At 40.7% G+C, this 23,774-nt stretch overlaps 1 protein-coding gene across 10 annotated transcripts in view; it reads left to right on the forward strand.

The window, feature by feature from the left end:
• The window catches only part of GRK3 (G protein-coupled receptor kinase 3), a 466,643-nt gene extending 451,788 nt beyond the window's left edge, over window positions 1–14,855 (forward strand). For all 10 annotated transcript variants that reach the window (XM_033955477.1, XM_033955470.1, XM_033955473.1 and 7 more), the window contains 2 exons: window positions 1,013–1,126; window positions 10,907–14,855. In XM_033955477.1, coding sequence (XP_033811368.1) covers window positions 1,013–1,126; window positions 10,907–11,068 — 276 coding nt within the window. In that variant the 3' untranslated portion in view covers window positions 11,069–14,855. The remainder of the gene's footprint in view (window positions 1–1,012; window positions 1,127–10,906) is intronic.
• Window positions 14,856–23,774: the final 8,919 nt, after the last annotated feature.

The raw sequence follows: 23,774 nt of genomic DNA on the forward strand, positions 1-23,774 counted from the left end.
TCACCTTTTGAGATATTGCCTGAGCCAGAGGTTTACGTTGATCTATCAAGGGCTCATACTGATGTCCATTGTTTATAAATTTACAGATTTGCCTCACTCCTCTAGACTTTTTCCTTCCAAGGACTAGGTGTGTTAGCCAATTCTTTAGTGTTATTACTGTAAGTATTGTAACAGTTTGGGTGGGCAAAAATTAAGGGTTAAAGTTGAAAATGGAAGAAGAAAGGATTATCAAGAGTAAAATTCCTGAATGCTTGTCCCTGCATCAGGCTATAAAAGCTTGGCGAGACACTAGAACATCATCCTTTGGATTGCACCTGACAGACCAGAGAGAGACAATGACCCTGCTTAGCCAGTCAGGGTTACCCTGAAAACTCCTAGCCATTTTACTCCAAGATATGGTCCTGCTGGAAGGGAACAGACTACCTTGGATAAGCAGAATATTTCCTAGCAGAGAGAGATTGTCTAAGCTTGAGTTTGAGATTAGACTCCCTTATTAGGACGCCTTTATTTTCCTGCTGAATCTTAACTCCTATTTTGGATACCTACCTGGTTGGAGAGAAACTGCAGTTGCAACTGGCTTGGTTACAGTTATCAGGGCTTCAATCAGTTAATGTATAAGTATCAAAAATCTTTGTCTTCTATTTTACTTGTGCCTTGACTGACATTTCTTTATGCAGTGTTTTCTCACCTAACTTTTTTTTCCTAAGGATCGTACTTTTCCGTACTTGTAAATACTCTAAAAAAATTCTGTGACATTTAGAATCTATTTTTCTCTCAGCATTCTTATGAAAACATTGGTGTATTGGGATCCTGTATTTTTCGGCAACTATTTAAATAAGATTTAAACAAAATTATTTGCCTTTTTTAGGTTTTTTTTCTTTTGCTTTCCTATCTTGTTTTTTTTATATTTTGTACACCGTGCTGTGGATTAACTGAAGTTTGGTTAAAACTTTTAATAAACATAAACATACTCAGGCCTTCATAGTAACCATGTTTCAATTTTATAATGTAGCAAAATCTGTTGACCATGGAGCAGATAGTATCAGTGGAAGAAACACAGATTAAGGACAAAAAGTGTATTTTACTGAAGATTAAAGGAGGAAAACAGTTTGTCCTTCAATGTGAGGTAAAACAGTTTGAATTAAAAAGCATGTTTTTAAAGAGTACTTTTCAGGAAATGATTTTTTTTTTTCCTCATTGGGGCACTTCATTTGTGAGTTCTGTTCTTTTAACTTTCATTTCAAAGCATCCTGGCAGCTGTTGTTATGCTTGCCACAGGAAGTAGAATTATAAATTTCAGAATGATTTGAAATTGTAATTTAGATTTAAAATGGCTGTCATATGTTTTTTTTTAAAAAAGCACAAAAATTTATCTAGAGTCTATAAAATCATATGGTCACAAGGAAGTAATCAGGAGTAACGATCAGTGTTTTAATTTCATCACTGGCTGCAGTGTTTAAATTAATGTGTAGAGTCACTGCTACTTTATACATTGTCAGCAGTGCTGAATATACATGTAGAGCAGGCCGAAATTAACCATGTAATAGCTTATCCAAAATTACTAGAATATCAAACCCAAGAATCATAACAATAAACAAAACACCATCAAAAACACTGCTACAGAACACTATCAGCCTCTTTTACAAAGCCGAGCAGCAACAGCCCCGAAGCCCTTTAAATCTCTATGGGCTTCGGGCCGTTAGCCAGCACAGCTGCTAGCGCGGCTTTGTAAAAGAGGTTGTATATGTGGAGCCCTATAAGGAGCCCTCTAGAGAGTGTGTGAGCATATATTTTAAATTGGTGCCAAATCAATAAACATTTGCATGGCTCATATAATCGATGCAAGATCAGGAGGAAAAAGCCTCAGAGCCCCAACACTACCCTCCAAAGACTGGGTAGTGTATATTCGGGATCGGTACCATGCCACTGACATAAAAAAAACCTCCTGTCTTGTAATGATGGAATATTTTAAAGCCTTGTGCAATGCAAGAAATGCAACTGGAAAACTTAGATGACATAAATATCAAGCACTACAAATATTATATACTCATCTTATGTCTAAGGACCATGAAACACCATCGTCAATCAGCATTTCACCGTAGTGGCTATATCAGGGGGCTATCATCCTTCAAAAAAACTCAACGGTTCCACAAATTCCTGTTGCACTAAAAGAAAGGGATGATAGCCCCCTGATGAAGTCACTACGATGAAACACCGATCGATGTGCGAATATTTAGAAATGTGTATTGATTTGCCACCAATTTAAAATAATATATGCTCACACACACTCTAAGTCTGATTCAAAAAGTGTTTTATAGAGCTCCACATATAGTGCTCTGTAGCAGTGATTTTTTTTATGGTATAGCTCAATGTATCTCAAACTGTGCCATGCTACACTAGTGTGCCTCCTGAGATTTCAGATGTGCCATGACACACTGGGGAGCAGGAGAGGCACCAGTGAGAGGCATGTTCTATAGGCAATCAGCTGGCGCCGGCGCCTCTCCGTGACTCTTCCCTGCTGGCACTCCCCAATGGCAACTCAGAGCCTATCTGGAGGGCCTTCGTGCATGCATGGATGTCAACATGATGATGTCATGCATGCGTTGATGTCATCACAATGAGGCACTTATGGATACCTCGAGCCGCAGCCACTATGTTTAGTGTGCTGTGGCTCGAAAAAAGTATGCAGGATACTGGTCTAGCTTATCCAAATACAGCTAAATATGCAAACTATATGGCTAAAATTGCTGCTATGCTCTCCCAGCCTTTCACTAGATGAATAGTGTTGAGCCAATTAATGGGACTTTCATCCCAATGCTGTCATATAGCCTTTTAAAATGCTAGGATAAGAAAGTTATACATTTATCAGCCACTGGTAAATGTATACTGACCCCAGTATTTTTCGATTTCCCAGTTCACTTGTCTGTTTTCTGGAAGACTTGTATTCAAGCTATTCTTTTTGTTAGGGACTGCTTCCATTGAAAGCCAAGAATACAGACTCACCAATTGATCCTAAATAACAAGGAGCATCATTGCCTTTTAGTTTGCTACACATTTATATTTATTACTAGTCTTTAAGCCCGTTACATTAACGGGTGCTAGAATATATGTCTGCCTTTCTTTCTGTCTCTCTCCCTACCCCGTCTGTTTCTTTTTGTCTCTCTTCCTCCCGCTGTCTTTCTTTCTGTCTGTCTCACTCCCTGGCCCCCTTTGTCTTTCTGTCTCTCTCCCTGCCCCTGTGTCTTTCTTCCTTTCTCCCTCCCTACTTCCCTGTGCAGAAGCTGAAGCAGCATTCCCTCCCCCTCCATTTGCCTCCCCTCCATGTCCTTGTGCAGCAGCATTTTTTCCCTACTCCCACTTCCCTGTGCAAAAGCCAAATTTTTTCCCCTCCCCCCCCACTTCCCTGTGCAGCATCCACAGCATTCCCTCTCCCTCCATTTCCCTGTGCTGCAGCATGATTTCTCCATCCCTCCTACACTTCCCGCTGTCTGGCCGACTCCCTTGCCAGAGTTATTTTTAAGTTTAAAGGTGCCGCGGCGGCTCCTCTAACGATCCCCTGCATCAGAAGTGTTCTCTAATCCAGGTGCGGCTCGTGAGAGGAGTCGCCGCGGCACCTGTAAACTGAAAAATAACTCCAGCAAGGGAGCTGGCTAACTGGCAGTTCAATGAGAGCCACAGCTTCAAAACGGAGCCCTCTGTTGGACACTCTCCTGCCACCGCAACTGCAGCTCTCCTGCCGGTCCTCTAAGCCAACCACCATTGACAGAGCTGCATGCTCACGAGCCTCCAGCCACTGCACGCACCTCCAGCTAGTGCAGGCGCCGTGAGGACTGGCACAGAAGCACACCTCACGGCGCTAGGAATCACGAACTTTCAACAGCGTATGCGCGCTCTAGGGTTTTATTATTATAGATTATTAGAAACATAATTATAATAAAAGCATATCATTTGTTTCACTTGTCTACAACACACACTACACTTACAAAGAAAAAGAATGATTATAGAAATATATAAAAAGTAACTAAAAATAACCCAAAATGTTTTGATTATGTAAGTCTGTATCCTTTGACTCAATACTTTGTTGGAAACCTTTTTGTAGAAATAATAGCCTTGAGTCATTTAAGATATGTATCTACCAACTTTGCATAGCAGGATGGTTCAATTTTGTCCATTCCTCCTAGCAACATAGCCCAAAATTTTTCAGGTTCACTAATTCTCCCCCCCCCCCTTTTTTTTTTTTTTTTTTACGAAGCCACATTAGACTTTTTTATTGCTGGCCGGGGTGGTATTAGCTTCAATGCTCACAGGAATTCTATGAGCGTTAGCCAACGATAAAAAAAAGCCCATCACGGCTTCGTAAAAGGGACTTTAAGAGTCTTCAAACTTTCCAACAGATTTTCTGTAGGATTCAGGTTTGGACTTTGACTGAGCCACTCAAGGTCATTCATTTTCTATTTACTGAGCCATTCCATTGTTGGGGTTTTTGTAACCCTCAATTTTATGTGTATAAATAATAGATTTGTAAATACCAGAATACTGAGAGATGATATAGTTCGCAGTTCACTTTATTTGCTATACCATCAAAAATATATCTAAGCAGTTTACAAGCAAAAATATAAAAAATCAATGTATGTTAAATAGAACAAGAAAAGGGAGGACACAATAAGATGTTTAGGGTACAGTTAATTTCAAATACAGAAAAGGAGGAAGGAATCATGGGTAGCAAAGAACAGGGACGAGGTTGGTAGCAACTGAAACCTACACATGATGTTAGGTTACTTAATCCAGGGGAAATACTTTTCTAAAATAATATATTCTCTTCGGACAAGCAGGCATGATATTCTCACAAGTGGGTGACATCATCCACAGAAACTAGCATGGACAATACCAAATGTACTGTTACTTTAAACTTTGTAAGGCAGTACCTATACTGCGCGTGTGCTGGTGCCTTCCTGCCCAACGTCAGCTCACGAAACCTGCAGTTCTTAGCATATAAAACAAAGAGATAGATTTGCATCTCAAAGAGGCAGTGCATGCAAATCCATCTCATATATATTCATTGTGGATATCCTGAAAACCTGACCTGCCAGTGGCTATCAAGGATCAGAATTGCTTATAAATCAGGCTGGTCGGTCTAGGCCAGGGGTCTCAAAGTCCCTCCTTGAGGGCCGCAATCCAGTCGGGTTTTCAGGATTTCCCCAATGAATATTAATGAGATCTATGTGCATGCACTGCTTTCAATGCATATTCATTGGGGAAATCCTGAAAACCCGACTGGATTGCGGCCCTCAAGGAGGGACTTTGAGATCCCTGGTCTAGGCCAAGTCTAATACCTGGTCACAATGCCCCCAATTGCTTGGTATCAGATGCCTTCTTTATCCATTGGGGGAACAGATTTCTCTATGCATTTCCTCCAATACCTCTTATCAGGAGCACTCTACTCAAATTTTGCCAAAATCAGGACACCATGATCCTCATAGCACCTCGTTGGCCATGTCGGTCTTGGCTCCCACTCCTCCTGGAGCTCTTGATTCAGGAATCTTGCTGTTTGCGGCCATTCCCATTACTTCTAATACAGAACAATGGATCTTTCCTTCATCCCAACCCTCAATCATTAGCACTCATAGGTTGGTTTCACTGAAAAACAAAACACCTTCTCCGTTTCGTCTGCAGTCTCTGTTGTCATTGAAGCATCCAGAAAACCTGTTCAACTCTGTTACTACTTCAAATGGGCCAGATTTTCTGCTTGGTGTGCACTAGTGTTGCCCAATTCAGGGAAAAATATTTCGATTCGATTCAATTCACCCTGTTGAATTGATTTTTCAATTCGATTTGATTCAATTCACTTTTAATGACACAGCTTTTTAAGTTTAAACATTTAAAACATTTTATTTAACCATTCCCAAAGCAAATCATCCCCAAATCATCTCCAGGCCTCTCCCCGATTCTCAGCTTCCCCAAAGCAAATCATGCTTCTCAGCTTCCCCAAAGCAAATCATCCCCAAAGCTTCCTCAGCCCCCTCCCGATTCTCAGCATTCCAATCCCCAAACAAATCATCCCCAAAGCTTCCCCAGCCCCCCTACCCGATTCTCAGCTTCCCCGGCCCCCCTGCCCGATTCTCAGCTTCCCCAGCTCCAAAGAAAATCATCCCCAAAACGTCCCTAGCTTCCTGCCCGTTTCTCAGCTTCCCCAGCCCCAAAGCAAATCATCCCCAAAGTTTCTCCAGCCCCCTTGCCTGATTCTCAGCTTCCCCCTCCCCCAATTCCTATATGGCCGCAGAAAAGAAGAGAGATCCTTTCACTTACACTGTGTGGAATCGCGGGGGGGAGAGGAGAATAATAATAATAATAACTTTATTCTTTTATACCACCATAACGAAAAGTTCTAGGCGGTTTACACTAAAAAGAGCTGGACAATCAGCGAAATACAATAATACAGTAAAAAAATACAAATATTTGTAAAATAGAATTTCAATAATAAAACTCACTAAGTAATAAACTTATCGAACAAAGTGGTCTTAATTAATTTCCAAAAACTGTAATAAGATAACATAGCTTGCTGAATACATTTACTTAACCAAGATTGTTGCCTACCAGCTTGAAATGCTTCTGTGGCGCAAAGGAGAAAGGAGAGAGCCAGCCAAAAAATATGGCCTTTACTGCCGCTGGTGCTGATCCACACGAGATCTGCTCGGTACTCCCTTCCCTTTCTACTGATGTAACTTCCAGTTTCGCAAGAAGAGACTTTGCGTCAACTGCGACTCACTAGACCATGCTTCCACCCACACCACTTTGCTCTGATCGTTCAGATGATGGTCCTACTTCAACTAGACTATTGCAACTCCGCCTACCTTGGCATCAACACCTCTCTTATCCATAAACTACAACTCAACCAGAACACAGCTGTTAGACTAATCTACAATTTAAAGAAATTTGACTCAATCACAACCTTCATCAGGCAACTTCACTGGCTCCCAATATCATCCCGAATAATTTTCTAATCATTATGTATCCTACACCAGATTCTATACGGAAGCTCCGCAGCCCCCCTCATCCAATTATTCTCTAATGTTTGGTCGTCATCAAAAAGAATCCATAACAGAATTCAACTAAACCTGCCATCTATAAAATACCTCCACTACAAGCGAATTTTCCACTCTATGCTAACTTATCTGGGTGTAAAAACTGGAATGACTTACCAGAAGTTATCAGGAAAGAGACAAACTACACTACATTCAGAAAAAACCTGAAGACACACCTCTTTGACAACTAACTGTCTCAATTTCTGTATAGCACCTCTTTCTAGTCTCCTTGCTTGTTTTTCCATGCCCCCCTTCCCTACTACTCTCCCCTTCCTCTTTGATCTGTCGCCGTGAGCCTGTATAGGTATGTGTGACTCACAAATGGAAGATTAGATTAGAATAGATTAGACATCTCCCACATGTGAGAATATATGCCTGCTGTCTTCAGAGAATACCTGTTATAGGTAAGTATCTTTGCTCTTTAGCTATTTAATGTGGCAATTAGTGAGTGCTAGCAATTTGTGCTATGTGTTAAGATAACATCAGTTAATTCGTACACTAAACAGCTAAAACTGCTTAGTAAATTGAAGTCTATGATGAAGTCTAGTCTGTTATTAAGAAAGACAAGGGGGAAGCCACTGCTTGCCCTGGATCGGTAGCATGGAATGTTGCTACTCCTTGGGTTTTGGATAAAGAGAAAAGAGGGCTTCTTTATTGTAGAATCATCCTATCCAAGCCAAGATATAATATACAGCATATGGATGTTTCAAAAAAAACTTAGAAAAATATATATAGGATGCCTAACACAGGCTGACTTGCATATATCTGTCCTAAATGTTTATTCCCATAAGGGTCAGTCTTAGAGGCTGTCTTTTTCTTTTTTCATTCACTTCAGGTACGAGATAGGCCTATCATAACTATTGGTGATCAGATCATAGGACCTCTTATAATCTATATATTATTTCTGGTCTACATCCTGACTCCAAGTTTTAATCACCTACGCTTGTCCACCCTACCTACCTCACCTTTTTTGTATGAAAATTTCAAAAACTACAGGTGCAGATGTGTGCTTCACAAGCTTTATAATATTGCAACAAGAGATTTTAAAAAACAACAGTGTGCAGTTTTTTTTTTTGTCTGCACACAGCAATGGTAATGGTTTGAGTTGTAAGTTTGTGAGAGGCAATGCTGATCATTATTCCCTGAGGAAGATCTGCTCTGTTCAGATTGAAATGTCCATTTCTTCGTTAGAAGGTCATTGGAAGTTGTACATCTCTAACCAGCGCTGGTTTAGGGGTGACACCATTTGAGATAAATATTGCTTTTCTTTTTTTCACACATGGTTTGATGCTTTGCATTTATTTTTATTATGGTGGGACAGGCGTAGATGATTAAAATTTGGAATCAGGATGTGGACCTGAAATAATATGTAGATTATAGGAGGTCCTATGATCTGATCACCCATAGTTATGATACGCTTGTCTCATACCTGAAGTGAATGTGTTGTTTAGAAAAAAGAAAAAGACAGCCTCTTAGACTGTAATATCGCCTGCTTGGCAATTTCCCTGAAGAATATGCAATGACTACAACTAGTGCAAAATACAACGATCAGACTGATCTTTGGGTTGAAGATGTTTGATCATGTTACACCTTCCTACCGACTTCTGCATTGGTTGACGATGGAGGCACGTGTGAAGTTCAAGTTTGGTTGTTTCTGTTTTAAGGTACTATTCGGTTTAGCCCCTTAATATATAACTAACCTTTTCTCTTTCTCAGCCAACAGACATAAGAGAAGCTCACACTTGAATTTTGTTTCCCCTCCGGTTAGAGGATGTAAATTTAAAAGACATCATCAACATCTCCTCTCACATCAGGCAGCATTATGGGGTAAAGATCTAGAACAATTGCTTACGTCTACTACTTATAGGGAATTTAGGAAATGCCTAAAAACATATCTGTTCCTAAAGTACTTAGGCAACTAACCTGCACAATCTCATTCCATAATAACTGATCCCTAGAGCTGTTAATCACTAGCTTTTAACTTTGTTAAATCCAATTTGTAGCATCTTTTAATCAATGTTAACCGGCAGAACATTGTTAAATCCACTCAATCTGTAGCATCTTTTAATCATTGTAAACCACATAGAACTTCACAGTCCTGCGGTATATAAACCCCATGAACACCTACTATGGAAACTGAAGAACCATGGGGTGGAAGGAGACGTACATAGATGGATCAAAAATTGGTTGGCGGGTAGAAGCAAAGAGTAGGAGTGAAGGGCCACTACTTGGACTGGAGGAGGGTCATGAGTAGTGTTCCGCAGGGGTCGGTACTCGGACCGCTGCTGTTAAATGTATTTATAAATGATTTATAAACAGGGACGAAGTGCGAAGTAATAAAATTCGCAGACAACACCAAACTATTTAGTGGAGTTGGGACTAAAGAGGACTGTGAAGATTTACAAAGGGACCTGAACAAACTAGAAGAGTGGGGGATGAGATGGCAGATGAAGTTTAACGTAGAGAAATGTAAAGTCTTGCATGTAGGAAACAGAAACTCGAAGTACAGCTATACGATGGGAGGGCTGGTAATGGGTGAAAGTACCCAAGAAAAGGACTTGGGGGTAATAGTGGACAACACAATGAAGCCGTCGGCACAGTGCGCAGCGGCCTCTAAGAAGGTGAATAGAATGCTGGGTACTATCAAGAAAGGTATTACAACCAGAACAAAAGAAGTTATCCTGCCGTTGTATTGTGCGATGACGCGCCTGCATCTGGAGTACTGCGTCCAATATTGGTCACCGTACCTTAAGAAGGATATGGCGATGCTCGAGAGGGTTCAGAAAAGAGTGATACGATTGATAAAAGGTATGGAAAACCTTTCATATGCTGAAAGATTAGAGAAACTGGGGCTCTTTTCCCTAAAAAAGCGGAGACTTAGAGGGGACATGATAGAGACTTACAAGATCATGAAGGGTATGGAGAAAGTGGAGAGGGACAGATTCTTCAAACGTTCAAAAACTGCAAGAACGAGAGAGCATTCATAAAAATTAAGAGGGGACAGATTCAGAACCAATGCTAGGAAGTTCTTCTTTACCTAGAGGGTGGTGGACACCTGGAATGCGCTTCCAGAGGGTGTGATAGGACAGAGCATGGTATTGGGGTTCAAGAAGAGATTAGATAATTTCCTGAAGGAAAAGAGGATAGAAGGGTATAGATAGAGGTTTACTATACAGGTCCTGGACCTGATGGGCTGCCGTGTGAGCGGACTGCTGGGTGTGATGGACCTCTGGTCTGACCCAGCAGAGGCACTGCTTATGTTCTGAATTTATATTATTATTACCCTTATGGGAATAGACAAAATTTAGGACAGATATATGTTGACACCTGTGTTAGGCGTCCTATATATATTTTTCTAATTTTTTTTTTTTTTTGAAACATCCATGACATACCCTATATGCTGTATATTACTCTGTGGGTTTTGGCCAGGTACTAGTGACCTGGATTGGCCACTGTGAGAACAGGCTACTGGGCTTGATGGACCATGGGTCTGACCTAGTAAGGCTATTCTTAAGTTCTTATGTTTGTTTACTTCTGAAATAAAATCAATTATCTTGGAATTAAATTTTTCAATTGTTCTTACCTTATTTTTTTTTTTTAAAGAGAAAAATAATGTGTTAAATGTATATTTGATTACAGTAGAGTATATAACACACTTAAACCTATCCCTTTTGAGATGCTGAGGGGCAAATTCTACAAAGTCTGCCTAAAGTTAGGCACCCATATCAAATAATAAATAATAATTAAAAAGACTCCAGACTTTTACCTTGGATGGCACTGATTATCTAATATTAATAAATTGTAATTTATACTTCTGTCCTCAGAGTGATCCTGAATTTGTACAGTGGAAAAAAGAATTGACAGAGGCCTTCACTGAAGCACAACGACTGTTACGTCGGGCTCCAAAGTTTCTCAACAAATCTCGCTCAGCTGTTGTTGAGATTTCAAAACCCCCACTTAGCCACAGAAACAGCAATGGCCTTTAGAAGAAAATTTAAAAAGAGTTATTTAGAGAAAAAAAACTTTCATCTCACCTTGTGCAAGGCTCATGACATTGCTATTTGTCACACGTATGGTCCTGTAAAGACAAGGTGTACACTGAAGAAGCACTGAATGTTTATTGTATATCAACGTTTGAAGGCAGGACTTCACACCTGGTGTTTTATGGATGCTTTATGCACCAAGGCAATGGCCACAGGAATTGCCAGTTGTATTTATCCCCACACATCCCTGCACCCTGGTGGTGTAGAAAATGGTCTGCAATCCTCGAGCTAATGAAAAAAAAAATGCTTTCTGTTAGATCTGTAAGTATTGTGGTATACGCCTAACCTGAGAATGAGTATTCTAGCCTATACTGTCCCTTCAGATACATCAAATTCTCCCAGAACATAGTAAATGACAGCAGATAAAGACCTGTGTAGTCCATCCAGTCTGCAATATGTGAGCATATTCCATCTGACACTAGTTTTTCCCTGAGTGATGCCACAAAGTCCTTATCCTGTTGCACTGTTGACTTTACATAACTGGCATTTAATGATGTGGCTTTTTTATGCACTTCTAACTGTCCTGTTGTTTAAAGATATTTAATAGGCAGTCCATTTGGTTACTGTACTCCATAACAGTAGCTGCAATAAGATCAGTTTGCTTCTCCTTGGCCTGTGTATCACTGAGTAGATTATAACTGGTGAACAGACGTGCATGGTAACTGTCCAATGGTCTGCTATTTAAATTTATGATCTTTGAAAGTTTTTGAACAGCCGATCTCATTCTCTTTGGAGGTTTACAGTAAATATGAAGATCATTCTTCTCCTTTTCTGGTCAATTGCACTTTTTAGTTCCTATTTTAACTCATTAAATGAAGTGCATGTTGGTGCACACATCCTGCTGGAATCATCTTTGTTTATCCAAGCTTCAACTCAGTTAAGAAACAATAAGCAAATATGTTCTCTCCATCATTATCACCAGACTTAAACTGGTTCATGTTCACATCGGATGACTGGAATCATCAGAATGAAGAACCTTATGCATTTCTACTTGTAAATGGATTTTAGAAGAAGAAAAATCTTGACAGTCTGGATCTTAAAGACTAAATTTGGGAAAAAGGACACAGTTATAATCTGAGCTCAGTATATCTTCCCATGACTGTTGATAATCTTTGAAAGCTTGTAATGTCAAACCACTGGACAACTTGGCGTCATTTAATTCAAGAATTGCATACCTGTTTTCTTTGTTCAGCTACCCAGATCGTGTCCATTCTTGTCAGTCTTCAGAATTCTAGTTTCCTTCTCAGTGAAGTGCAAAGTGCCAACAGACTTGAGAACTAATTTTTTTAAAAAGTCATATATTTATCTGACACAGTTGTGTGCAAGTGTATATATTATTTAAATTAATTACTAAGGAAAAGTGGGAGTAATCCGACAGCTGTAATTGTCTGCCTAGCATGAACACTGTCCACATTGTCTTCTGTTAAATATTAATCATTTTCATTTACTGTTTTGTGCACTGTGAAGTGAAAAATCAGTATCTTTCAAAGTCATATTTTATGAAAAACTGTTAGAATCTGTCAGATGGAAAAGGTAAAGCAGGAAACGCCTACACATTGTTTTTCTAGGACTACTTTGCAAAGGGAATAGTGAGGTCCATTATGCATTTCAATCTGCCATTAAGTCTTTAATGTAAATATCTATCTTCATGAGCATCATTAGCGAAAGAACTGATACTTTTTAAATAAAAGTTGAATGAATGGTTACAAGAGGAGGTATTTTGAAAATAGATGGATTTGGTAATCAAACAAGACAATTTGTAGTAATCAAACAAGCTTGAATATGTTTTCAGTACTCTTTCCAAAAGACTGTCAGAAATCTCTTACATTCTTTCTTTGTGTTATAGGCTTGAAAAATCTTTAAATTTCTAGAGGGGTACAGTGTAAGAGGGTAATACTCTAACCATCTTTCAGGGGGAAAAAGTACTAGAAAAAAGCAATCAGGATGGAAGAGCATGTCTTAAGTCACTCTCTGAAAACAGTTCTGCAGGTTCTTAACCTCTGCACTCTATTTAATCTCTCTTTAAACATCTGTGATGGACAGGAGATGAATAGTCCTCTTTGCAGACTGATGCATTCTTCTACTTATTCTCCTTGAGCATCTATTTGGAATTGACAGTGACTGATATGCAGTATAGTAATCTCTACTTTTGTTAAAAACAGAACTCAACCAACTTTTTCTGTTGTATTTTAAACCAATAGTTCTAAAGGCAACTTTGCTGTTGGGTTGCAAGAGTTTGATCAACCTTATGTGTTATCGTAGTGCCCAACTGGTTGCGGCCTTCAAATAATATACTTGATCAGATTTGTTCATATGATGTCACCAGGGCAGCAAAAAAGCATGGTTTGATTTACTTTGCTTTTGCTACCATCATCTTGAGCTGTGCATTATTGGTTCCTTTTTAGGCTACTTGCTAACAATTTTCCTAAGCAGCAAGGTGTGTTCAGACATGAAGTCTATCCTTGAAATAAAAGGTTATTGCCATTTTAGACCACAGATGAAAATTCAGTATGGAGACTGTGCACGAAAATGCTCACTAATACATATTTCTGCATGTTGGATCTAAAAATGTAACCGCTTAGGGGGTAAATTTATGAATATCAAAAAGGAAGGAGGGAGCCCCTACATGGGCAATTAGTGAAACCAAACATAGGGGAGGATCAGTGAAGTTGCAACCAAAGTATATATAAAAATTTTTATTTAACAGACACTAACAGCTGAAAAGACCCAATATGGAGTGTATTAAGGCAGAGAGTCGCCTGCCTCAGGAGTCACTAAATTACTGGACAATGCAGATGGTGAAATATGTAGTAGTATTGTGCATAGAAACGATTTTGTTTTTTGCCTAGTAATATTAATCTCACCATGTCAGCGGTCTTCATTATAAGGTGTATGGGGACAGATTTAAAGATCTCAATATGTATGCTTTGAAGGAAAGGTAGGAGAGGGGAGATATGATAGAGATGTTTAAATACAGTGGTACCTTGGTTTACGAGCATAATTCATTTCAGAAGCATGCTCGTAATCCATAGTACTCATATATCAAATCAAAGATCCCCATAAAAAATAACGGCAACGCAGACAATTCGTCCCACAACCCAAAAGATGCTAAGGAACTGGGAAGAAATGGCCCAGGGGTGGGTACCTTGTCTGGATGATTGCCGGGTGCTGCAGTTTATAGGTGGCCAGCCGCGCGCAACCATCGGGGTTCCTGTACAGCTGCAGGTAGCACTGCTTCAGGGACATGCCTCTGCCGTCCGCCAGCCTTCCGCACCACGTTGGAGAACCCCCGAGTCCACATAACCGAGTGCCATCCCACACGCGCATTACGTATAAACATAATATATATATAAAATCTTCCTCCATAAATTGGAAAATTGATCTTCAAATGTAAGAGATGACTAAAAGAGCACCGATGACTTTATATGTGTTATCTACTTGCAGGATGATACCCAATTGTAAATGAGGGAACAGAGGATAATGAGTTATGGAAACAAAGAACCTTCGTCTGTCTTGCATTCAGTTTCGGCTTATTAATGGAAACCCAGTCTCCAATTCTATTCATGCAATCAGTAACCTTGGCAGTAATATCTACCATATTTCAGCACAACAGAATTAATTTAAAAAAATATATATATTACATTACATTACATTACAGATTTCTATTCCGCCATTACCTTTCGGTTCAAAGCGGATTACAAAAAGAGTTATGGAAGAAGGGTTACAACGTTAGATCAGAGAAGGTTTCCAAGAGAGAGAAAAGTAGGATCTGGGGTTAGGGAGGGGATGGTAAGAGGGGGGTTAAGCTTTATCATGGTATTGACCTTTATTAAGGGATTTCTTGAAGAGTATAGTTTTTATCAGCATAACATGACATACAAACCCTGACTGGTAAACATAGGGCTCCTTTTACTAAGATGCGCTAGCGTTTTTAGCGTGCGCTGCATTGCCGCACGCGCTAACCCTGCACTACGTGTCAAGAACTAACACCAGCTCAATGCTGGCGTTAGCGTCTAGCGTGCACGCTAAAACCGCTAGCGCAGTTTAGTAAAAGGAGCCCATAGTTTTTGCAGAGTGCTCATAAAGATATTAAAAAGCATAGGAGAAATAGATGAGCCCAGTGGTACCCCACAAAAAAAAGCCCAACTCCTAGGAAAAGTCCCAACCTTCAGTAATTCCAGTTTACTAAAAATTCATTAAATCAATTAAGGACAGATCCTCCTAACCCAACTTACTCAGGGGTCCTTTTATTAACGCGCGCTAAATAAAAGGACCCCTCAGTTTATTGATCAATAAAATATGATCTGAGTCAAAAGCTGTACCGATATCAAATTGTTACAGAATAGATTCGCAATTTTGACTCAACCATTGCTTAACTTTAGTTGTTAATGTTAGCAATAACAGTTCAGTGCTATGTTTGGGATAAAACCCAAATTGAATATCATGTAAACAGGAAAATTGTTCAATAAACCTTGAAAGCTGCTTATTTACTAATTTATTTACATTTTGGTCAAAAAAGGTATATTGGCAACAAGTCTAAAGTTGGAGGCTGTTTTAGGGGAAACATTTGTTGTTTAGGAATAAGAGTGATTTGCTTTATTTTAGTATTTATATTCCACTTATAGCCTTAGTCAGACATAGGCAAACTATGGCCCACGGGCCATATCCGGCCTGTTTAGTTTTTTAATCCAGCCCACCGAATTTTCCTGCAATGCCTGTGTTTTCCCAGTTGGCGACCAGGTTGAAGATCTCGACGTAGCTGTCCAGGCGGGCCACGACCTAGTGCTCTGAGCAGCCGCAGTAATGCAGACAGCAGACCTCCGAGGGCAAGACGCACACCCGGTGCACCTGGAACTCCCCCATGGCTGGCCACAGCTCTGCGAGATGCACGTTCGCATGCATGTGTCAGGCTGCTGGCCGTAAGTGACGGCCGGAAAGCTCTTTGTCCGGCCCCTCTGTCAAATTTAAGAACCCATTGTGGCCCATAAGTCAAAAAGTTTGCCCACCCCTGGCTAAGTGGTTTACATTCAGGTACTCAAGCATTTTCCCCTATTTGTCCTGGTGGGCTCACAATCTATCTGATGTATCTGGGGCAATGGGGGGGGGGGTTAAGTGACTTGCACAGGGTCACGAGCAGCATGGGATTTGAACCCACAACCTCAGGGTACTGAGGCTGTACCTCTAACCACTGTGCCACTCACTCCCCAGTTCAGGAAGTAAAGAACCCTCTGAGAGCAGGCTTTTAAAGAAAACCAACAGCTATAATATAGCATCTGGAATCTTAGAGAAGAGATATGAGGGATATTTCTTTAAAGCACAGGAATGTACAGAAAAGCTTTGTAATAAAGGATTTAAATCTTCAGCTGTTATGCCATCAAATCTATCCCATACTTGATCTACTCTGATTCCTAAAAAAGAAGTTTCTAAAATATCATTTTGTTTGATAGGCTGAAAAGGTTTCTCTAGAGATCTTGTCATACTGTAACTATTTTATTTAAAAAGAAATCAGCAAGATCATAGAAACATAGAAGATGACGGCAGATAAGGGCCATAGCCCATCAGGTCTGCCCACTCTACTGACCCACCCCCAAGTCTACTATCCTAGGGATCCCACTCCTGGTGACAGGTTCCCTTGGCTTAACCCTCTAAGGGATCCCAAATGGGCATCCCATTTGATCTTAAATTCTTGCACGCTGTTTGCCTCGATCACCTGCACCGGGAGCTCGATCCAAGGATCAACCACTCTCTCGGTGAAGAAATATTTCCTGGTGTTGCCATGAAATTTCCCGCCCCTGAGTTTGAGCGGATGCTGCACAGATGGTTGTGATTGATTCACAGAAACTCCTAAAGTGGAGGGACACAGTCAAATTATGCATGTTGGAATACTTTTTTACGATTACATTTACCTAATCTTGTTTCTGAATTATAGTGATTTTATTTTAGCTGCTGAAATATGCAATTTATAAGTTTTAATTGCCAATTTATTAGATTATTTTTCTGCCATACTCTTTCTAGCTGTCTACATTTTTTTGTTTTCTTTCCTCAATTCTTCAGCAAACCAGGAATTAACTCTACTAGTTCTTATGGATTTTTCTTTTACAGGAGCTAAATAATCCAATGTGTTTCCTATTACCTGATCCTCAAAATTAAAAAAAAAATTTTAAAGCGTGGAAGAGCATAATCGAAAGGGATGTCTAAGTCCGTTTGCGTCTAAGTCGCAAGTCGTCTAAACTAAAAAAACAGCCTAGGACACATTTTCGAAAAATGCATCCAAAATTGTTTTTGTTTTGAAAATCGTCTAATTATATGTCCTGCCGATCTGATCGTCCAAGCCGCTAAATCATCGATCTTTATACCACATTTCCGTCCAAATTTTCGTCCAAGTCAAAAATGCCTAGAACAAGCCCTGTTGGATGTGGGAGGGGTCTGCAAAGTGATGGCCTGAACACCCATACATGGCACCTAAATAGTGGGGTACCTTACAGGGCACTGCTGTGAACTTCACAAAAAGGGTGCCACGTCTTCTCACTACAGCTCCCTTTTAGGTCATGGTGAGCCCCCCCAACCACCTCCAGAATCCCCTAGACTCACTATTCTACCACCCCAATAGCCCTTATGGCTGCAGGAGCCACTTATATGCCAGTAAAAAAGGGTTTTGGGGGTGTATAAGGGAGTGCACATGTTTAAGTATCAATGCAGTGATTACAGGGGCTTATGGGCATAGGTCCTCCTTTCCATGGGTCCTTAACCCACCGCCAAGATGGCTTAAGCTGCCTCTGTGCTGGACGACTACGGTAGGCTTTCCTATGCCAGGCGGCCAGGTGATGATGGTCTGGAGGCTGAATTTTAAAGGTGTGATTAATATTTTTATGGGGGGGGGGGGCGGTGATCACTGGGGTAGTGTGTGTGGGTCTCTTTTATGTGTTTGCAGTGCTTATCTGGTGACTTTAGCTGGGTTTTTGTGACTTAGACCATGCTTTACATGGTCTAAGTCACAATGTCCAAGTTCTGACGATTCTGGGCTGTATAACTTTTGGTTATACATGCTGAACGACTAAGTCTAAGCCAACCCACGTCCTGCCCAACTCCCGCCCTTGACACTCCTCCCGAAATGCCCCATTTAGCTTTGGGCATTCAGCGGCACTATGATGGCCCAGGTCATTTAGAAATACGTCCAAAACCCGTTTTTATTATCGGCACTTGGACGTTTTTGGGAAATGTTCGTCCAAGTGCCGACTTAGGCTGGTTTTTGGACGTTTTTCTCTTTCAATTATGAGCCCTTAATCTTTGGGATTTGTTACAGAAAAATCCAAAGATGGTGTAATTTTATCCCTAAAACAGTATGCTCTATCTTCCCTCTCGATTTAATAATTCTTTGTTGATTATTTTGAGTAGTATAAACCATATACATATGCAAATTAAAAGCTAATAAATTATGGTTTGCATTCTATCGTAGATAAAGCATTAGAACTGGATGTAGCAACAAAGTTGAGGGAATGTCCTTTTTCATGAGTAGACCTTGATGGCACTAAATTTAAAGAATTGGATGCCAAAACTTTCTTAAAATCCAATACCTTATTGTCTTCAAGGGTAAGTTAATATCACCTAAATCTAAAAACCTAGTAAATTGACAAGCATACAAAGAGATCATCTCCTTTAGTTTAGTAACTGACTTGTGTAAAGGCCCTGGAGGATGATAAATGAGTAATATTCCCAAAGAGCTAGATGTAATATTATTCTCATCCAATAATTTACGCCAGTGGTCTAGCAAGGGTGAGAGGCACCTGGGGAGGTAGCGACCCTTCTCTGCCCTCTTCTCTGCCCCCCACCTCCACCCGCTTCTTCCCCACCCCCTCCTGTGTGCGCCCCTCCCCTGTACCTTTTTTGCATTCCCAGCGTAAACAGCATCACCAACTTGCTGCCCGCATTGACTGTCAGCTCTCCCTCTGATGCCACTTCCTAGGTGTGGGTTTAGGAAATTACATCAGAGGAAGAGCTGGCGCTGGCATGACGACAGGTTGGGGTTGCTGTTCGCACCGGGAACATTAAAGAGTTACAGGGGAAGGGACGGGTGCACGCATGCGACAGTTGGGGGAGGAGCAGAGAGGAGGGCGGGTGCCAGCACCCCTATCAAGGCGGCACCCAGGGCAGACCGCCCCCATTAGATACGCCACTTACACATCATACATTCCAAATCTGGTGATGAAATTGAATCAATTGAAGTCAAATGAAAAAAACATTTATGAAAAATAACCAGACCTCCACTTCATTTATCTAATCTGAGGACCTGTAATATACTATAACCTGAAGAACATACAGTAGATAATATTTTATTTTCTTGTATACCGCCCAACCAGTAGTTCTGGGCGGTTCACAACAGGAGAATACTGAGACATTTACGCACATGGTACAGTTTCCTAGAATACACTATCTACGTACAATCTAAAATTATATAATAAAAGTAATATAATTGTTAAAAACATTCAAGTACAATGTTAAAAATTATTAAAAAATTAAAACATACTATGACAATAAGAATAGAAACAAAAGACCTCATTTAAATGAGATATTCCAGGGTTATCCAAATCATTAAGCCAAGTTTCAACAATAATTCAGACAATGATATATCATTTAGTAACAAAAGCTTATTGACAACAGACCTAGCACTGGGCTATAATAGCTGTCCACAGGGGGAATATGAGCTTTTGGAAATTTAAATTAGAATGATTCCTTTTTCGTTTGGACTTATTTCTACTATTAAAAGTACATCTGAAATTGAGGAAAGTTTTAGGATGACAGGTTCAGAATTATAAAGTGACTAAAACAATAGACATTGAATTTTAGATACTTTAACTGCCAGAACTGCAATTGTCTGTTTCAACTGGAAAGATTTTATGTAACCATTAAGGCAGAGTTGTGACATCAATTGTCTTCCATGTCTGTGATAGAAGGGCTCAGGCAAGTATTTTCATAATGTTTCCATATTTTTCATGCATGCTATCTGCCATTAGCTCCCAAATTCCTACCAATATAAACCTAGTCCCCTAAACTGTTTTAAAAGCCCCAGCCTCTCAACGTATTCTCCATTCTTACTCTGTTGGCCCCATCTCATCTTACTAGACCCATGAGATTCACGCCGCCACTGCTGGTTCTCTACTTCAAAATGGCACTTGCTGACTGGTTTGTGTTATGCTTGTGTTAGCGAGTATCTTGATTTGTTTGGGCACACAGGCCCTGATTCTATAAATTACACCCAGTGGCATAGTAAGGGTGCGGAGGATAAAGGCCATCCCAGATGCCATGTCGGTGGGGGTGCCGGTGCCTCTCCACCCTACCAAACCACGCTATGCTGGCACCATCCCTCCCCCTCCCACCCTGTACATCTGTAGAACTTCACTAGTGCGAGCAGCTGCTGCCTGTTGCTCATGCCAGCCTGGTTCCCCTCTGAATCACTTCCAGGTCACAGGGTCAGGATATGACCATCAGAGGGAAACCCAATGCTGGTGCAAGGAGCATGCTGGAGAAGCCACTCATGCTAGCGAAGATTTAGAGGTACGGGGAGAGGGGGAAGAGCGCGAGTGTGAGGAGGGGGCAGGAAGTAGCGGGGAGGTGCGGAAGGAGCTGGGGCTCAGGGGGGCACCACCACCCCAGGTGCCTCCCACTCTTACTACGCCACCGATTATGCCTATAGTTTGGTGACTAGATCAGCGTGCCTCACCAATCTAGGCACCTAAATGAACCCCTCTTACAAAGGTGCACTAAGCTTTTTAGCACACACTAAATATTAGTGCACACTAAACATACGCTAAACGCTAATGTGTGCATGTTATCCTATGGACGCATTAGCAGTTAGCGCACACGTTGATTTAGCACGTGCTAAAACGCTTAGCACACCTTTGTAAAAGAGGGCTTTACTTTTTAAAAGGCTTAGGGTAGATTCACAAAGCAAACCGCTCGTGTACCGATCGCTTTGCCACCCCTTTGCAACCAGATTTCCCTCCTGCACTATTCACTAACCTCTCCTGCGATCCGCTTCAAATCCATGCATGCAAATGAGGAGAAATGCATACAAAGTGGACAGTAACGCGATTCACCAAACAAATTTTATAAACCGACTGGGCTGGCTGAACAACCCTAGATGCGGCAGTTGGGGACCAGTTAACCCTTTCAGGACCATAAGGATCGTAGGCCAATTTTTGTGGTTTTGATGACATTTTTATGGTAAAAAGGGCTTGCAGATGCCAAAAAATTGATTTTTTTTGTGAAATATCATTATTTTTATTTAAAAAAATCACACTTCTGGCTTATGGACAGTGTGGCAAGTGAATCTTCTCAATCTAGCAACGACGCTAATGAATGAATGTCGGAACCAGTTTGTTTACATAAAGGCAGTATCATATGGAATCCGTACATATCAAATTTAGAACTGTAGACTATCCCAATCAAAATTTATAGGATTTTAAAGTTATGGGACAAATATGTCCCTTGGTCCTGAAAGGGCTAAAAACGTCTTTCCAATTCTCCAGCTCCATAGAGTCCCTGCTCTCTGCTGCCCTGAATCTCTCCTGCCTGCCACCCCGATGCTCTTCCCCAGATCTCTCCTGCCTGCTCTGATGCATCGCCGCCCTGCTCTGCCCAGATCTCTCCTGTCTGCTCACCCCAAATCGCCGCCCTGCTCATCCCTGGTTTTCTCCTGCCTGCCTGCCAACCTGAATCTCTCCTGCCCTTCCCCGCACTCCCGCTGAGGTCACTATAAAGGATATTCTATAAATCTTTATGAATTTGACCACTCGTGGAAGTATGGATAAGTAAGCAATTTCTGAGGAATTGAATAAAATTGAATCTAATATGCTATTTTGATGTGGATCTATTATAGCTATATCATAGCTTCACTCAGAAGAAAAGTTTTTCTATACTATTCCATAGGCCAATATAGAATGTGATTTTAAAACTAAGTATGTCCATATGGCAAGGTGGTATGTTATGATTGGGGCTGTTCTAATTTTTTCAGTCCAGGGTCCAGAACTATGGACCGCTCTTCCAAGTCGTCTAGGGCTTCAGTCCTCTCTCATTACTTTCAAGAAATAATAAATAATAATAAACTTTATTCTAGTATACCGCCATATCATTTAGTTCTAGGCGGTTCACATTCAAGAGAGACTGAACAGTTCAGTGATAATACATTCTTAGAGAATACAGAGTATAATTAACGTTTAATTTACAAATTTTTCAAAAAGATACGTTTTCATAGATTTTCAAAAGGTGTAGTAAGAATGGGTCTGGGAAATCATTGTACTTAACCAATTGTTCAATTTGTCTGCCCGAAATGCAAACGTTTTATCAAGAAACCTTTTATAACGGCAATATTATAGTGTAGGATAGGCAAAGAAATTGATACTTCGAGCAGACTTCTTTTATCCCATATAGTTCAAACTGTGAAGATAGGTAAGCTGGAGCCAAGAAACGTCTCAAAACTTTTTTTATTTTCCAATGCTTATTCATAAACATCGGTTCCTTTAATCTGTAATAACAATCATACCAGTTGAAGCATAGACCATCCCCCTTTCCCTCACTTTTCTTTTATATATTGCATTTCTTCCCTTCACCCCTTTGTCTCACACTCTGTTTATCATTTTTATTGCTTTTAGTTTTATTTTTAATCTTACTATGTTTTTGTATCCTTTTTATTGTAAGCCGCTTAGTTGTTATACGATTTGCGGGATGTCAAGAATTGATAAACTTGAAACTATGAGCAGTTTTCCAATGGAGGGAGTAAGGCAGGGGTATCAAAACTCAATCACTTAAAGGGCCGAAATCTAAAACACAGGCTAAGTCAAGAGCCCAATTTTTTATTTACTTAGTCTTAGTAGAAGTATAGGGTTACAATCTCTCCAACCCCACGTCAGCTCTGTGGTGTAAACAAAATAAATAAGAAAGACTTTCCCTCTCTTTTAGGTCCTAGTTCACACTTGCCATCTAACATCAGATCTGGCAGGGTACACATTTCAAATCTGACATATTGTAATAACAAAATAGAAAATAAAATTATTTTTTCTACCTTTTGTTGTCTGGTTATTACTCAAATCATGTTGGTCCCAGGCTCTGGTTTCTCTTTGTCTTCTGATAACTCGCTTGCCAGGGTCTCCTGACCATTTGTCATTTTCTTCTTTCTTGGTGCTAACCATCCATCTTCCATCTCTGTCCTCCCCTTTCGCTTCCCTTTCTTCCCACGGAGGTCTGGCATCTTTCATCTCCATCCCCGCAGCTGCAGCAATGGACCCCACCATCCCCAGATCTACCATCTCTCCTTTTCTCAACTACCCTTTCATCCAGCATCTCTCCCTCCTTCCCACCACCCCAGGGTCTACCATCTCTCCTTTTCTGTTCCCAACTATCCTCCTATCCAGTATCTCTATCCCCCCTCCACAGCATCCCTTGTGTCCAACGTCTCTCTTTCTGTTTCTTCCCTCCCGCCATCCCATTGTCCACCATCTCTCTCCCTCTCCTCTGTTTTTAGACCCATTATTTCTTCCCCTCCTCCCCCCCACCCTCAATCTGGCATATGCACGTCTCTTTGGACCTTCCTTCCCTCCCTCCATGTACTTCTACACCAGGGCCCGGCCTCCTCCCCCCAAAGGCCTGCATGTTT

This window comes from Geotrypetes seraphini, chromosome 8, assembly GCF_902459505.1.
Source record: "Geotrypetes seraphini chromosome 8, aGeoSer1.1, whole genome shotgun sequence".
Taxonomy (NCBI): Eukaryota; Metazoa; Chordata; class Amphibia; order Gymnophiona; family Dermophiidae; genus Geotrypetes; species Geotrypetes seraphini.